The sequence below is a fragment of the Serinus canaria genome, chromosome 5 (assembly GCF_022539315.1).
Source record: "Serinus canaria isolate serCan28SL12 chromosome 5, serCan2020, whole genome shotgun sequence".
In the NCBI taxonomy this organism is placed as follows: Eukaryota; Metazoa; Chordata; class Aves; order Passeriformes; family Fringillidae; genus Serinus; species Serinus canaria.
Window position 1 is genome coordinate 39,068,033 of NC_066319.1, and position 17,845 is coordinate 39,085,877.

General features: G+C 53.2%; 1 protein-coding gene across 1 annotated transcript; it reads left to right on the top strand.

Moving 5' to 3' along the window:
- The first annotated feature begins 7,921 nt into the window (after positions 1 to 7,921).
- On the top strand, positions 7,922 to 14,334 carry VRTN (vertebrae development associated). The gene is made up of 2 exons (XM_030239707.2): positions 7,922 to 8,006; positions 11,395 to 14,334. The coding sequence occupies exon 2, from the start codon at positions 11,396 to 11,398 to the stop codon at positions 13,415 to 13,417; it is 2,022 nt and encodes a 673-aa protein (XP_030095567.1). The 5' UTR covers positions 7,922 to 8,006; position 11,395; the 3' UTR covers positions 13,418 to 14,334.
- Positions 14,335 to 17,845: the final 3,511 nt, after the last annotated feature.

Consider the following 17,845-nt stretch of genomic DNA (forward strand, 5'->3'; position numbering starts at 1 on the left):
CGTCACCACAGCGCTCCCGCCCAGCACCGCCCCTCCCGCGCGGCCCAGCGGGCACAGCGCCCCCTGCCGGCGCCGCACGGGTGTGCAGCTCCGCGCCGGCCCCGCACAGCGGAGCCGGGCGGGCGATCCCGGCGGGCGATCCCGGCGGGCGATCCCGGCGGGCGATCCCGGCGGGCGATCCCGGCGGGCGATCCCGGCGGGCGATCCCGGCGGGCGATCCCGGCGCGATGGGTGTGCTCGCGTCCCTCACTTCCTCCCCCCCTCCTGCTCACAGAGACGGACCGTGGGGCCGGGCAGGGTCCAGGGCCGAGCCACAGCCGCAGGGCCGGAGAACCCGAGCACTAACGCCTCTCTTGAGGAAGGAGCTGGACAGGCATGAACTGATCCCTCTGGAGATCCCAGAGGCTGAGGGACAGTCGCCGTGGGCAGCAGGTATTGCCCGCCTGTCGCAGGGGAGACAAGAATGAAGTACCAGTACTAATTCTGCACATTCGTCTTATTTTGGGGTGGGCAGTGAAGTTTCACGTTGCTTCCAAAGGACTCACAACTCGCAGTGGCCACTGCAGGGCATTTCTCAAGGCGGGACATTGGGATTAGGCAGCGATCCCCAGCCCGATGGTGAATGGCAGTACGTGCTCCCCACCCTGCAGCAGGAACGCGAATGAAGCAGTGCGAAACCCCTGGCAGAGGGAGGGACTTCAAGAAAGCAGCAATGAGCTGTCAGTGAACGGACCCTCTCTGCCTTCTCAGTGACCCCAGTTTTAATAGAGAAACCAACTAATTTTTTTTTTTCAGGTTTGGGTTGGAATCTGGTTTCATAACCCAAAAAGTTATGAAATATTTCAGAACAAGGAAATTTCTGGACAAACCTGGTGTACAGAGATGAGAGAGTCTATGAGCTGCCGTGCCTGTCTTACTTGTGTGTCTCTCACCTACTATCCAGTTGATGCCATTTCTTCTGCAGAGCCTTTGGGCTTTTGCATGTGCTCTGTGGGCCCTCTTCCCATATCTCTAGTAGCTTTGTTCTTCTGCCATTTCCCTGCCTCCCAGCCCTCCTTCTCTTCCTTCATCCTCATCTCCTTCATCTTTGCTCTGCTTCTACCTGCTCAGTGGTCCAGATAATTCACACTTCACAAAATCAGTGTATATGCTCTTAGGGATGAAAGAAGACACATCAGTGTGTCTCCTCAGCAAATGGCCTTGTCTCTAAGCAGTGTCCCTTTCTCCTTGCCCTCATCTCCCTTCTCTCATCTCTTTTGGAATTCACAATGCTATCAGTCATACCTAAAGGTTAAGCTCCAGAGGGCAGAGATCAGCCCTGTGAAAACCTGACCTCAGTGATGACTAACTTTTATGTTAAAAGAATCATGGGGTTTTTTTCTCAGCTGTTGCATCAGACCTGGGTGACGTTTACTCCTAGGCAGTCACATCATCTCATGGGGCAGTACTGCAGCTGTGGCAATTGTGTGGGTCACTTTGTCAGTGGTTTCCAGGATTGAACTGACTCCTTTGCTCTGTTGTCCACTTTATGATGGGGGGTATTCTTTCCCTTCCCTCCTCGACTGATGAAATGGCTTTCCAGCACCAGGGGAGTCAGAGATCTAACACAGAGATGAGATGGCCACAACTGTCTGTCCCAAGCCCGCCCTCCTACTTCTTCCTTCTCCCTGCCCTTTGTTCTGTCACTGGCACCCCACGACCTCCACCTGATAAAGCACACGCTGTGACCTCCCTTTGGCGTATCAGCTTCACGATTTTTCCTGGGAACCCTCCTCAGGCAGCCAAGATCAAGAACAAAAGAGAAGTGCTTTCTCAGTGCCTCTCCATCCCCCCTCCGAGGCTATGCCCTAGACACTCAGCTGCTGTCAGCACAGAAACATTTACATCTTTTACAGCACTCCAGCTCTACTTCTCACGTTTCTCCCCCAGCAAACACCATGGCCATTTCAGTGTGTGCCTGGGGGCAGGGCTTGGGAAAGGACTGGGGAATCACAACTTGAGCAGAGTTTTATGGGTCTGTTTGCACTGAAGGGCCATATCTCAGCTCCCTGACTAGCTACAGACCCAAGAGAAACCCCCTCTGCATTGCTAACCTGTCACCGAAGTGTATGCCATGAATCCAGGGACAGGAGAGCTAGGCCTGGCTTGCTAGGTCCTGGGCTCCTTGAGGCAGTGCAAGTTAATTCCTTGTGGTGTTTAACCGCAGCCCCATCTGCTCCTGCTCACTAGGTGTGAAACATCCCATCCCCCATCCTCCCCTGCCTGTTCCATGCATTTTTGCCCTGCCCTGGACCAGTGAAGGAAGCCAGATCCTTCTGCATCCCTGTCCTCCCAGTCCCTGGCTCACATCGTTCCCCACTGTCCCTCAACGTTTCCATTTCCCTGTGGTCCCTCTCTGCCTGCTGACCTGAAGCTGGGATGCAGGGAGAAGTCTGAAAAACTCAACTTCTGCTGCCTTTGTGTGGTAAGTGGTCCTTGGTGTTCTCTGAAGCAAGCAGCAGCTTCTGTCATCACAGAAAGAAACACAAAACTGCAGCCTTGAATCTATAGTTTGCTTTCCCTCTTTCCCAGGTCTTCCTTAATGCTGCTGGCTTTGTGATGTTGCGTAATGAAGCACTGCCAGAAGATTATCCCCTTCCTGGGCTTTCCAAAACTGAATCCACCATTTCCTGCCCATGTTTCCAATTTCTAGTCTCCTCATAGGTACCTGTCCTCACTGGAGCTTGCAGGTTTGTCAGTTTGGGATCACCAACAAGCTTTAGCCCTCTGCCAGATCATTAGTAAGGAAGGGGTAATGAAAACTCCCATCCTGAGTTTCAGCTCTGTCTGTATTAGGGTGTGAACTAAACCAGCTAATTTTCAGCTGGATCAGCAAGCTGAACTGACTGAGAGAGTCCCTCACACTCCTGTGCCACCCCAAAGCAGAGGGTGGGAATGGGAAACCGAGGGGGAGCAAACAGCATAGGCCAGGCTCAGCATGGCTTAAACCTCTATGGAGCCACACCACGGGCTCCTGCTGAGATATCTTAATGATTCTGCCTTTTCCTTCTCCACACTCTCTGTCTTAATTAGCCTTTCCCCCTCCTGTGGGCCAAACTGCTCTGCTTTCTTTTCAATCCTCCTTCCTTGTGCTTTGCCTCTAACAGTGTCTTTCTACTGTACACTTCAAAGGCTTTGCTTGCTGCATCTCCCCCATGCTGGCATTGGCTGGTAACACCCCCAAAGCAGGCCAGGTCTGCCATGAACTCTTGGCCATTGAAACGGCTTTGGGCCCTTTGGATCTGGGTAAGAAGCAGCATGGGGGAGGAGAGGTCAAGGATTTTCAGCATTTCACCTATAAGAAGAATTATTAGTAACACAGGAAAAAAAAAGGGGGAAAGGGACCCCTCCTCCACCCACCGTCCCCAGAGGAGAGCCCGCTGAGGGCAGAGTGCTTTTATGTGCAAGTGGGAGGGAAGGAGAGTGTTAGGGCTTCAGAGGGAAATGCTTTGATCTTGACTTTGAATCTCCTTCAGTTCCCAGCTCTCCCCCACTCTCCCACCTATGGCCAGGACCACAGGATGTGGCCAGGATTCCGAGTCCTTGCTCAGTGCTATGGTACTTCACTTTCTGTTTCACATTTAATTTCCTCCTGTGCACCTGGGAGCCTCACAGAGGCCTCATGGAGCAAGAGCACAGTGCCAACACCAAATTCAAACTTTCACCCCCGTCTCACAGAATGGGAAGAGAAAGGGAGTCCAGTTGGACAGAAGCCAGAAGGGAAAAGAGCCCTGAGATGAGTAGAGGTGAATTGGAGATGCGACCTGCTCTCAAGGCTCTGGTACCCCAGGGTGGGGGGCAGGCAGATCCGGCTCTCCCATGCATCCTGGTGCATTAGATTGGTCAGTGCTGAACGTGACCCAGAGGATGAACAAAGAAGCAGTAACCGTTAGGAGAGGGACAGGGAGTGGCTCTCAGAAGACAGCACTGATGTCCCCATGTCCCACAAAGAGTTATTTTAGGTTGGAGAGAGAAGAGCAATGAGAACCCTTGGTGTTTTCTGCAGGATGGGAAGGAGGTGGCAGTGACAACTGCTGGATGATGGGGAACGACCCTGAGTTCTGATTCACTTCAAAGAAAGAGGACTATAGGTTGTGAGAGAGACTTAGGGGCCTCCAGTCTCTTGTCCTCAGGCCTTGCTCTTAAGCTGTCTTCAAGTTCAGGCCAAATACTTCTGTGTCTGTGTTGCTCCTTTTTTTCTCAGCTGAAGTCACTCCTGTTAATTGCTGTCCCTTGCTGAGGTTGATGCACTTGAATATCCCTGCCTGCCAATTCTCACTTCAGCACCACTAAATAGATTTTTTCCTCACATCATCTCCTATTTATAATTTAATCATTCCAGCTCTGCTACTGCTGGTTGAAAACTTCCTATAGTTTGTTACTTTCAGTATGATTTATGTCTGCTGGTGTCCAGCACTGTCCCAGGCATGCACAGACCAGAGGGTGTCTCACAGGACTTCTCTGCAGAGCCCAACCATTACTCTCTCTGATCATCACTTTAGGGCTTCAGCACAGACATGAGGCAGTGGGTTCAAAGGTGGTTTCAGGCCTGGGAATGAGAAGTACCAGACAATGTAAATGCCAAAAAAGGACTTCTGTCATTCACAGGAAACAAGTTACTACAAAAATTGTGGTGGACTTCATGTTTTCCAGGTCCCTCTTGGGCATTATTGCACCAGAATCCCTTGAACTTCCTTCTCCCTAAGACTGGTGGGCATACTGCAGCTGCAGCAACCCCATTTCTCTTGCCAGTTCAGGCTGCAAGCTCTGCTCATTGCTCTTTCCTTGTGGAGCAATGCCAGGCACAGGAGAGAAAGCAGCCAAGACAGTAGACACTTAGGACCCTCCTAGGAGCTCCCTTGCTCTCATTTCCATCAGCCCCTCTATAGTCCCATCTCCCCTGACTTCCAGGAGAGATTCAAATTCTGCAGTGCTCTGGAGCAAGAAAGGTGGGAAAAAGAGAAGCCAGGGTACCAGCAATGACTTTAGGAGGATGGATGTGTCAATTTAGCCCATGTATAGAATATAAATGGGTCATAAAGTAGTGTGGATCAACCTTTTACAGCTCCAGAAGTGGTTTTGACAACTGGTCCACAGTCTGACCTGTCCCAAATGGCATTTGGCTGCCCAGGTGTTTCAGTTATATCCCATCCTGTCTGAATAGTCTCATCTGGTCTACCCATGGACAGCCCTGCAGTAGGTAGGGTGCTCTGACTCCCTCCACTCCTGGAGGTCCCCTGGGTGGGACTGGGGAACTTTCCTGATGGGGTGGATAGCTGAGTGTTTAAATGTTGTCCCCATGTGTGGCACTGTCAAGACTGTCACAGTCCAGTGACAGAACCAGAGCAAGACTTGTCTTATTATACAAGAACTCAGCACTAAGTCCTTGAGACATCCTCATGAGGTTCAAGCCAACAAGAATTCTATCTGCTAAACAAAGAGGTTGCTCTTGACCTGGGAGAAGACTCTGTGCCCAAACTTGGAGCAGTAAAACTTGCCTTACAGCACATCTGGTAACACGGTGCCTGGAGACCCCCCCACAGCTGGACATCTCTTCACTTTTCTCTGAGCCTTGTCTGGGAGAGAGTGGGTTGCAAGCAGGAAGTTTAAAACCCAACAGACAGAAAAGCTTCTGGCAGCCATAGCTTAACTGCAAAGGTCTCCACGGTTGTAATGATGAAGCATCCTGCACCAAAGCAGGAAGCACTCTGGTCCCCCACTGAACTCCTCCAAGGAACAGAAAAATGCTAACTACTTGTTTATAAGCTGGAAGCGGGTGTGTGCAGTGATCTGCATAACAGAACTGCCCAAGCTGTCTCTTTGTGTGTTTTCCAGCTCCTATGTTAATCACTGACCCTGCTGACTCCGGCATTTACCAGTGTCTCACTGCCCTGTGAGCACTGCTTTGCATTTGCAACCGAAGAAGTTAAAAGGAAGGATGAAGGATGGGAAGGGAAGCTCAGCAGCTGTGGATATGAACACCAGCCTGCCACAGAGGAAAAGAGCCAGGACTGGACAGGTTAATAGACAGAGTGGAGCTGGCTTTGAAATATTGTCTCAAGGGGATAAAGCTCACCAGGGAATGGTTTAGGTCTCTCTTCCTTGCACTGTAGCTTCTCTGGGTCCAGTGAGAGTGACTCTGAGTCCTGAAGGCCAGGCTTCAGTGTCACCTGGGATGATGACTCCTGAGGCTGGGAAGAATCAATCAGCCAGTCTACAGCTTCCAGGGAGCCCTTTCCTCCTGTCAAACCCTCCCTGCATTCCTGAGATCAGAAGTGAGACAAGAGAAGTGGGAAAAAGTGCTCTGGGATATGTGCTTCTGGGCAGTGAAGGTATGCCTTGATTTGTGCAGCAATGCTTGCTCCTGGACTGTGGTGTAAGTGAAGGCAGCAGGAGAGGGAGCAGAGCACGTTTACCCTTTGAAATATCTGTATTTAATTGCTTCGTGAATTGCACAGGAATCCTATACGTGGTGTCTCCGTGAGCCCTCCTGCCCTCTCGTTGCCAAATGCTGCAGCAGAAATGAGTGCCACAGTGAGGTTCTCCAAGGGCAGAGGCGTGTGGGGCCGGAAGCCCTTGCTGTCTCTGGCATCAGGAGTTATTTTGTGCCCCTCGCTGAATTTGGAGCAATTGTGGCAGGTTTCAGGCTTGTCCTCAGGGATAGGCTGGGGAGAGGGAGAGGAGGCTAGATACTGCCTGCAACCAGAGCTACACACACACAGGGAACATGAAGCACTGACACAGTTAGTGAAGATCCCAACTCTTCCCTCTTGACCAAACTATGACCCCTGTCATTAAAATGCACCCAGGCCTCACACCCAAGACCAGATGGGCTCCTTGGGTTCCTGTTTTGGAGTTGTGTAGGTTGGGACGAGACAGGTTCTGGAGGAAGCTCTAGAGCTCTGGACATGTGGAAAGGCCGTAGGGTGGAGGTGGTGTTGACAACTTAGCAATGCTGGTTCGATGCTGGAACGAGGTGCCTGATGTGCTGGCTGTTTGCACAGCCTCACGTGATGCCCAAGAGACAGGATGAAGCCATTGTGAGAGCGGGAGTTAAGGAGGGGGATCTCGGCCCTGAGATTAGGCTGAGGAAGCAGCAGGGCAGAGATAATGGGGAGAAAGAGGGCCCAGGCATCAGCAGACAGATGTAAGGCTGTCCAGAGCTGAGGACAGGGAAAAGGTTTCTGTAATTTGGGTGCCTTCCACAGACAAACGAGAAGGTTTTGACAGGCAGCTTTGTCTGCCTTAGGAGCCCAAGGGTTCCACCAGCCTGGCCTTGCTGTGAACGGGCACCACTTGGGAAGGAGAAAGGAAAGGGCATCTCCTAGCTAGCAAGACAGAAGGACCATGGCCTCGTCAGGAGCAAGCCAGGAGAAGGGTGCAGACACACACACATACCGACTGTGCCAACCCTTGGGCTGCAGTGACACTCACCTGGGACATGCCTGCTCCCGGTGGGACACGATGGCACAGGCAGGCGCCCAGCTCCCACCCCGTGGCCCCAGCGGGCTCTGCCACTCGCCATGCGGCTCAAGCCCGGGCGGGATGTGGAGCAGGAGGATGCTTTGGGGCGCGGGGTGCCTGGGCTCTCCGGGGCGCAGCGGGGCAGGGCGGCCGGAGGCGGCGGGCCCTTTAAGTGCGGCGGCGGCGGCACAATGGCCATTATCACTTTAGCTTTGGAAGTGACCCCCGGCCCGCTCCGCTTTCATCTGGGCCGGGGCCGCGGGGATGGCCCGCTTCCTGGCGGGGGAGGGGAGGGCGGGGGCCGGCGGGGAGGGGAGGGGAGGGGAGGGGCGGCCCGGCCCGGGTCGGCCCGGCCCGGCGCCGCACGCGGCCGCCCGCTCCCGGGGGTCACTGCGGGGCTGGCACCGGGGCGGCCGCGGCTCCGCGCCGCTTCCTGCCGCCGCCCTTAAAGGTGCGGGGCGGCCCAGGGTGCGGGCTGGGCGTGACTTGACCCGCGGAGTCAGGTGAGTGCGGAGCCGTGCTGGGCGCCGTCGGGGCTGCGGCTCCTCTCCTCGGCTCCTCGCCATCCCTTCCAAAGCCGCGGGCTGTCCCGCTGTGGCGGCACCATCCCCGGGCGGGCGGGCGTCCAGTCCACTTCTGCCCTCGGTATCCGCTCGGCAGCTACCCGGGCACCGGCGGCCTCTCCGCTGGCCCGGGGCTGTGTGTCCCTTTGTCTCCTGGCGAGGGGAGCGGCCGCCTGTGCTCCCACCCGGGGTGCAGGGCCGTCCCCGTCGCGGGGCAGCCGCACAGAGCCACCTCCGCCGCCTTCGGGAGAGGCGTGAGCAGCCCCGGTGCCTGGGGCTGGGGGTGTCTGTCAGGCGCCGCCCGCACCGAGCGCTCAGTGCCCCCGCCCGAGGGGCGGACGAAGCCGGACTTGGCTGCAGCGCTTCGGCCTAGGTTAAGGTGGGTCTGAGGCTTTTCCCTCTCCCGATGGACGCCCCCCCCAACTTTTGAGCTTCGGTGATATGTTGATGTTGGCAGATGGAGTAGGCATCCTGGTGCCTTTGCTGCTTGCCCTGGAGCTCCTCCGGTGATATTTCTAGCCTAGACAGCTGCTTGAGGCTACCGCTTCTGTGCTCCTGCCGTTCGGTCCCGCTGGTTAAAATATCCTCCTTTCAAATGAGAGCCTGTACCACTGGGGCGGCGTGAACCCGTAGCTGGCGTTGGGAAGTGAGCCGCTTTACCCAGGTGGGCTGGGGTGCATGAACGCCCCTGCTCCTCTGGGGTACATGGGGTCTTTGGCAGTTGGGGCTGAAGTCTCCTGGATTTCTGCTGCTGGGAGGGTTTTTGGGACTGGCTGGGGGAACTTGCACTACTGGATGCCATCAGCCCATCGGTTTAGGTGAGGGAACATGACCCGCAGCTGTTTCCTTATCTGTTACAATGCAAAAGTGGCCAGGTTAGGTAAAACCTTTATCAGCAGCAAAAAGTTCCCCTGGTTACTTCTTGGTGCTGAGGTGGTTTAGTGAACACTTGTCTGTCGTGTTCAGCATGCTTCCCTGGGGCTGTGCAGGGAGAAGTGTTCCCTTTGCATCAGGTCCTCTGTGCTGAGAGCTGCTGGGTTTGATCTGGCCATGAGTGAAGCCCCCCAGCTTGTCTGACTTCTGCTTCTGATTTACCCAAGCCTCTCTCCACCTGCCCCAGGAGTTCCCTGCTGCTGATTTAGCTGTGGGTTTTGCCTTAGGATTGCTCTGGGAAGCAGGAGCTGACAGTGACATTGAGGCTGCGGATTTATTGCTGAAGAAAAGGATTAATAGCCATTAAGCCGTGCCTCCAGCTCTTCCTCAATCTATAAGGGGCTGGGAAATGCCTACCAGGACAGAAATACCAGGGTTGTTCCTGATGCTCTCTAGTCTATATCAACTGTGTCCTCACCCTCTTCCGGATGGAAAAAAGTCTCTTGCCCTTCTTGGCTCTTCTGGTGGGACAGTGCTCAGCAGACCTTGGCTGCTGCAAGGGGAGGTGGCTGGCTCCTAAAGCATTTGACAGACCACAGAGAGAGAGGACTTGGGCTCTCTCAGCCCTGTAGTTGTCCTGAGTTGTGCCTTTGTTTCAGCTCCTCAAGCTCATATCACTCAACATAGCCTTAGTCAAAATATCTACAGATTCTAGGAAAATACCAATGCAGATCTGACCTGAAGTGACAATTCCATACCTTCTCGCACCAGGATCTTAGGACAAGTTTATCTTCCCTTCTTCACAGCTGTGTGCATTCTCCTGTGTTTGTCTCTAGTAACTGATGCCCTACAGCTGTGGGAGCAGCTGTAAGAGTGTTCTAGCCTCTGACATGCAGGAGATTGTGGAGAAGTTTGGAGCAGAGGAAGGGATGCAATTGGTGATTAAAGGCAAGGGGCAGTGGCAGCAGCATGGAGGCTCCTTGTGATGAAGAACTTGCATGTGTCCCTGTGATTCTGTGGCACCTCATGTGGTTTTTTTCATGGCCAGGGGCCATAGATGTTACAGCACTAATAACCAAATCTGCAGCAGGGCTGAAAATTGGGAGAGTTCTGGCTGGACATCTGCTTTACTGTAGAGCTGCTGCTTTTTCTGCTTCTGCTGTTCCTCACGTACCCACAGAGCTGTGAGTGCATAGTGATACCTGTCAGGTGTTGAGAGAAGGTGAGCTCTGGCTGGGCTGTGAACTGAGCAGGCTGCAAAGTGATGCTGTACATATCAGGCATGATATAAGAATGAAGCTTAGGAGAAAATGGGGGAGATTTGGCTTCTTGAGTGAGGTGTTGTGATCGCTGGGAGAAAACTGGCCCAAAATGGCGAGAGTAGGCTGGCTGGGGAGAGGTCTGGGCTGTCTGACTGTGAAAGGATGCTGAAGAGGGCTGCACTGATGAAGCTGGAGCTAAGAGACATGCAGCCATCATGAAAGCCCCTGAAGTGGTGGGGACAGAACCACATAGGAATCCAAAAGCTGAACAAAGCTTTTGGATTCCCGTGTGGAATCCAGTAGAAATACAAAGCTTTGACCATTTGTATTTCATGAGTGGGAACTGGCATGCAGAGAGAGGTAGGACAGGACTGGGACCAGGTCAGGCAGGGAGGAGCGTTCCATAAAGGCTCTGAAATGCCCACTCAGTGCTTGCACTCTGTCTCTACTTTTGGGTTGCCTCCTGCCTGGTAGCTCATCCAAGAGAATCCTTTTGTGCCTTCTCCTTAGCTGGTGGTGTGTGTCAGCTGAGCAGCAAGTGACATCTAGTGTCAGCTCAGGTAGCGTAGCCATGGCTTGGGCTGGCTCTTTCACTTCCATCCGAGGTTCTGTGGCAGTTTTTGGTGCATGCAATGGGTGCAGCTGCAGTGCCCTGCTCTGAGGGAGAAGGCAAGCTCCTTGCCCCTTCTTCTGTTGAGCCTGAGCCAGGTGTGTCCATGGCCCCATACAGGGTGGTTCTGTCACAGGTCCTTTCCTGCAGAGATGGAAACTTCTCTCTGGGTTCTCGTAGGGGAGTAGTAAAATGGGAATGATGGAACCACTAGAGGGAGAGGTGGGTGTAGGGGTGATGCCAGGCCAAAACTAGGTATGCAGTGGTAGGAGATAACCTGGCTTCCCACCCCATGGGTGCAGTCACTCCTTAGTTTCGCTTAGACAAGTGGAGGCTGTGTGCCATATGTGCTGCCCACAGGAGGTCACTGGTGAGCAAACCGAGCCCATGTTCCACTCCCAGGTCTGCCTGGTGAGGACTGCAGCTTCCTCCTTTGTCCTTGGAATGTGCATGGTGGCCTTTCCTCTACCATTTTCCCTGTCCTTTGGGCGGGAGCTGGAGGACTTGGAGGCCAGGTCACTGCAAGTCTGGAGTGTGCAATGTCTTCATCTCCAGTGACTTCTTTATTTTTGCCATCCTTCAGGATGATTCAGAGGCACCAGCTGGTGCAGTCTGTGCTGCAGGAGCTACAGGAAGCCACTGAATGCTTTGGTCTGGAAGGCCTCACCAGTGCTGCGCTGGAGGCAGAGAGGACCTTGTCATCTTTCTCCCTGCCTGGTTATTGTGGAAGTCAGTTCCAAGAGGAGCTGGAGGTTGACCGAGTAGCCAGGAGCCTCTATCCTGAGGATGCCCCGAGTAACATGCTGCCTCTCGTTTGCAAGGGTGAGGGAAACCGCCTCTTTGAGGCTGCTAGTGTGCTGCTCTGGGGCAACCCCAGCCTCAGCCTGGAGCTGCAGGTGCGTACTGTGGTGGAAATGCTGCTGCACAAACAATACTACTTGAATGGCATGATTGATTCCAAAGTGATGCTGCAGGCTGCCCGCTACTCCCTCTGCACTGAGGAGACCCCGGAGATGACCAGCCTCCCCATGGCTATCCTGGAAGCCATCTTTGATGCTGATATCAAAGCTACCTGTTTTCCTGGCACCTTTGCCAACATGTGGCATGTCTATGCCCTTGCCTCAGTACTGCAGTGTAACATCTACTCCATCTATCCCATGAGCAACTTGAAGATCCGACCCTATTTTAACCGGCTCATCCGGCCCAGGAAGTGTGGCCCACGAACCTCCACGCTACACATCATGTGGTCAGGGCAGCAGCTCTCCCGGCAGGTCTTCAAAGCGCAGTATTTTGTGGCCGTGGTTGGCCTGGAGGAACTGGAACCCACAATACCAGAGCCTCCTGTCCAGCCCATGAAGACCCTTGAGCTGCTGAACAGTGACCCCCAGCTGACCTACTCCAACCTGCGTGACCGCTACAGCATTACCAAGAGCACCTTCTACCGCTGGAAGCGCCAGTCTCGGGAGCACCGGCAGAAAGCGGCTGCCAGGTTTGCAGCTAAACACTTCCTCCAGTCCTGCTTTCAGGAGGGCAATATAATCCCCCTCCAGCACTTCCGACAAATGTTTCCAGAAATCTCCCGATCCACATACTATGCCTGGAAGCATGAGATGCAGAGCATGGTCAATGGTGATACCTCTGCTCTGTCTGAGGCCCACAGGTTGCAGGAACTTCACAGGGTTGTCCCAAAAAAGGCTGATGTGACTGAGCCGGGAAATCCACAGGGGAACTTAAAATCCTCGAGTACTTCCCCAGATCCCATTCAAGCAGGAATCTTTATGCAAGGAGCCAAATCCTACCTGGAGAAGTGCATTTCCATGAACACTCTGGTGCCTTACAGATGCTTCAAACGCAGCTTCCCAGGCATCTCCAGGTCCACTTACTATAACTGGCGAAGAAAAGCAATCAAGGAGAACCCCAACTTCAAGCACCCCCAGTCACCCTTGGATAACCAGAAAACTCTAGCTATAGGAAAGCCGTTCCTGCAGTTGAAGCCAAGCAGTGTGCCTGTTAGGAAGAGACGGAATGGAGACCGGCCAGCATCCAGGAGTCTGCTGCAGCTCCATCCTTCTCTGTGCTGGAGAAAGCAGCTGCGAGATGTGGCCAGGAGGCAGGTCCAGCAATGGCAGCTGCCGTTCTGCAAGTACCGCCTGCGCTATCCATCTCTCTCCTCCACAGCCTACTGGTTTTGGAAGGGCAGTGGCCAAACCGTTTGGCAGCGTCGCCTGCCCTGGAGTGGCTCCAGCCTGCCATTGAACCGTGTGGCTTCCCTGGCACCTCCAAGAGCAGAGCCAGGCCTCAAACCTCAGTGCCATGTGGAAGTAGCCACCAAGCACACTGATAAGCCAGTGCCTGCCATGCCGTGCAACACCACCATTTCGGGCTATGCCATGTCGGAGAGCGCCAACAGCCGGATGTTTGTAATGGATGTGATCGCCACTGCCCAGTTCAAGGCACAGGCCAAGCTGTTCCTGCAGCAGCGCTTTGAGTCGAAGACCTTCCCAACCTACAAGGAATTCAGTGCCCGCTTCCCACTCACGGCCCGTTCCACCTATTACATGTGGAAGCGTGCCCTGCACGACGGGCTAACGTTGGTGGATGCCTGAGCTGGCCACAGCTCCTCTGCTGCTGTGCCCTTTGGCTCTCTGGTGTGGCGCCCAGGTCGGGGCCTCGCTAATTTTTGTTCTGGTTTGGTTTTGTTTTGTTCCTGGTCTCTGGCTTTCTTTTTTTGTGTGGTTCAATCAGGTATGGGAACATCCTCACAGTGCCTATTCCCAGAGGCTGGAGGAGTGGAAGGAGAAGGCATTGAGTATCCCAAGGGAGAGGGGCCAGGTAATTTTCCTTTCTTTGTGCTCAGAGGATGAGCAAGGAAGGTAATACTGTGCCAGTGTCATGGGATGCTGCTGGGCCTCATGAGATGGATGTGGAAGTCTCTCTGCCCCAGGCAGTTGCTTGAACAAGTAATGTGGATGTGCAGGATGAGCCTGGAGGTGCCTAGCATCTCGTCAATGAGCAGAGTAGTACTGGCTCAGTTGTAGGTGAGGAGAGGTTTGGGGAGTGCTCAGCTTTATGCAAGAAGCATCTTTGTGCTTTTCCCGGCTAAGGAGAATAAAAGCTTCACTTGGGAGGAGTGAAGCTCTTGCTTTTTATACCTGCCTCTGGCTGTTCTGATCTTTCCTAGATGGAGCCGAGACTGGTAGATGAGGGGACTTGTTTGCGTCCTCCCTGTAATCTGTATGCTGGGAATGCTAAGCTAGGATTCAGTGTCTTTTGCAGGCTCTGGAGAAACTGTCCATGACCTTTCAGGTCTTGTAGCAATAACCTTTCACACAAACCTTTATTCTCTCAGCTGGAAGCTACCCTACTTTTCTAGGGTCTCTCTTCCCTGAAGTCAAGGAGAATGCAGAGAGACTGCAAGTTGTGTGCCCAGTGACCCTGCATCCCCTGTGCTGTGCTGCAAGCAACATTGATGGGTATTTCTCACTTCTAAGAAACCAAAGCAATAAAGACTCTTCCACTCCTAGTCCTGTGTGGTTTCTCACTCTCACTGCGTGATTTCTAGGCGAGGCTTTTTTTCTAGGCGAGGCTTTTTTCCCCCTCCCTCTCTGATTTCTAAAACTGTCTAACGGGCAGGGAGAGACTCTGTACACCTCAATCCCTGCTCCTGAGAAGGTCCTCTTCTGGTTCCTGCTGGGGAGTGTCTGCTGCTTGATGTCGCCTCTCTGGAGGCCTGGCTGGAGCTGTGCTTTCCCTGGTAAGAGCCTAAGGCTTGCTTTCCAGAACAGATGCAAGGCTGCAGATAACCCCGTGTGCCCAGCCCTGTGTGACAGCAGGGATGAACAGTGTCTGAGATGTTGGTGGTCCTGCCCTGAAGTGGTGGTGGTGTACTGGGAGGCTGAAACCACCTGCTTGTACCTCTGCCCTGTGAACATCTTGAGGTGTAAGTCTGAGGAGGTCTCTGCCTGACTCCAAAAACCCTTATCCCCTTAGTGTGCAAGTTCTCCTGTGGTGTCTGTCAGCATGGCTGTGCAGGACTTATGCTGTAGGATATCTAGGGCTGGCTGGTACCACTGGCTGTCACCACTGCTGTGGTGACAACTGCAGTACTTGGTCTTGCTTCCCAGGAAGCTGTCAGAACTCAGAGCAACCTACAGATGTGGGGGGAGAGCTTCCCAAGCTCTGCATTTATAAGGTCAGCTCCTCAGGCTGAGTCAGCAGGACTGACTCTTGTCTTACTCCCAGGCCTTTGACAGGGCATTATGAGCTTTGGTGACCATGTTAAGAGGAGATGCCATAACACATGTGGTGTTCCTGTCCCAAATCCATCCCCCTGGTCTGCCCCACCTCCTCCCAAAATTGCTCACAAATAACTAGTTTTTCCTTAAGGTGTCTGGAACCTGTCACTGGCTGCTGCAGCCCGTTCCTGTTCCTGAAGTAGTCTGGCTTCACTCCCTGTGAGCCTCCTAGGCAGAGGGGCCCAATGCTAGAAAGTTCTGCTGAGCTTTCTTCTGCAGCAGCCTTGCAGGGGAAAGGGGTGCTCAGGCAGGTCCTGTGGTGGGGCAGCCACGTTGAACCAGGATCTGGGGCACGTCTTAAGAAACCATTTAGCTCCTTGTCCTTGGTGACGGTGGGGTCTCACCACTGCCCATCCACTCCAGCGTGTCCTCTGTGGTCCCAGAGGTGTTTGGGGGCACTTGCTGTTTTGGGAAGGGAGGCACATAAGGAGCAGGGAGCTGCCAGGCAGTGCTGTGTGCTGCTACAGAGAGCCCTGGGCTCTGTGTCAGGAAGTAATTGAAGTAATTAGCTGCCAGGGAGGACTCATCCATGAACTCCTCTAAGGGAGTGAGCTGGTAATTACTGCAGAAAGATTACCTATGTCTCCAAACTGCTGGAGGCTGGAGATAGCTGCTTTCAGTAGCAGTGGTGGTTGCAGCTGTGAAAATGGTTGGAATACCCCCCTCCCAGAGTGTTCCCCATTGTGCCTGAGCCAAGGGAAGCAGCAGAAAGGGTGGGTTTTTTGATAGTGGTGCCAACATGGCCCTATTTGGATGGCCATGAGGCTGGGGTAGCCTGTTCCTGACAGCAGGGCTGGGCCATCCATCAGCATGGCACAGCACAAGGGGTGGTGGGCATCAAGAGAGCCTGGGGGAGCCTTTGTGGTGTGGCCCAGTGCTCTGCAGAGTGAAGGAATGGCTTCTGCTTCACACCACCCAACTCTCCCTGAACTGGGAATGCTGCATGCATACCACCTGGCCAGTTGCAGGATGAACCTCTTCCGCATACTAGGCTCCACAACCCTTTGCAAGACAATTTTTAGAAGCCCTGATTAAGAGATCAAGGTGTAATATTTTCCTTGCCCTTAGCTGGATGCCTGGGTGGGGCATGGTGGGGAAATAATACTCATTTTCCCTCCCTATGCCTCCCCTGGCAGCAGGCCATGTTGGATCACCGCCTGCTGGCACCACCTAAATGGTGAGTGCTTGTTCATTATTGATGTCATTTGTGGCTGAGCACAGTTTAAATGGGGGGAAATTGTAGCACTTGATTGGTAAATGTCATGCTGCCATCAGACTGGGCTGGAGCTGGGAGGTGAGTTTGAGGCAGGCTCTGCTGCTCTGCATCACAGTGCCAGGCACCGGATGGTGAATCTCTCCCTTTGCACCTAGGCAGTGAGGTTTAGCTCATATGTCACCTGAACTCCTTCACAGACAGGTGCTTATAAATACTGACCCCAGAAAAGATGAAAATTAGAAGGTGATTGGAAAGCTGAAAAGATGAAAATTAGAAGGTGACTGGTGGGGGGCTGCAAAGCACATAGGGACCAGCCTTTAGCTTACCTGTAATTTAGGGATCTCCTCTGCCTTGCTACTAAGGTATCTCATTTGTGGCCGTGGGAGGAGTGTGGAAGGCGGGCAGTGCAGTGCAGCAGAGCCTGCCCAGGTGCTGTGGGAATAGTTGATTATGCTCAAGCAAAGCTTTGGGACATTTAGCTGATACATGTTAGCTCAAGCACGGCTTTGCCTCCAGATTTTGCACAGGCAGCTTGTTTGTTGGTGTGAAGAGCAATAGTGTTGGTCTTAAAAGCACATCAAGGTGGCAAAAGGGTTGCATTTCACAGGATAGCTCCTGTGCTATCCTGGGATCATCAGAGTAGAGAAGCAGCAGCAACAGGAAGATAGAGAAGCCAGAGCCACTATTCAAAACTGCTCAGGTGCTGACAAGCATAGCAGCAATTCATTGTCAAGAATATCTGTGTGGGAAGGGGAAAAAAGGATGAGAGGAAAAAAGGGATCATTTTTATCAGTCCCCTGCATCATTCCCTCCATAGGTCCTGACTACAGGCAACTAGTGCTGCCAAGCCAATTCAGTTGTTCAAACAGAATCTTTTTCCTCCTGTGCCCCAGGGGTATTTGTGGGCAACCATTTGCCTCTGTCCCAGCAGGTTATGCCAGCCACTGCCAGGTCCTGTTCCCTGTTCTTCTACCACCTGCTCTGCCTCCTTTCCATTAAAATTCATCTCATGGCTGTAGCTGAAAATGTCTTCTGGAGTCCAGCTGTGGCCCATCACTGCCCTGCCATTATGCTTCATGAATATTTTTTTACTGAACCAATTACCCAAACATCAGATCTGCCTTTTTCATGTTAGAGCAATTGCTCAGGCCTTTCCCTGGTTGCTGCCAGCTGAGGATCTCCCTGCCTGCTGCAGCATTTCCTGCTGGCAACACCTCATTGCATTTCCCTGCATTTCCCTGCATTTCATCCCATCTCTACCAGTCCTGCCTTCAAAGTAGTCCAGTTTCTCTACTCTTCTTCTGTATTTCAAAACCCTCTTAATTTATCTCATTAGCAAATAACACTAAGGTATGTAGCAAACGACACCCTTTCCTATGCCAGCTTGCTAGTGAAAATATGGATCCTCAAGAATCTTGCCCTCCAGCCCAACTGATCTTCTAAAATATCAACAGCCCATTAATACATTAGCTTTCTTGGGCCAGTCCCCACCTGACAACTCTTGATGTGGTTCCATCCCAGCA

Excerpts from the sequence above, each read along its gene's own strand:
- VRTN (XM_030239707.2), top strand. The coding sequence starts at position 11,396 with ATGATTCAGAGGCACCAGCTGGTGCAGTCTGTGCTGCAGGAGCTACAG.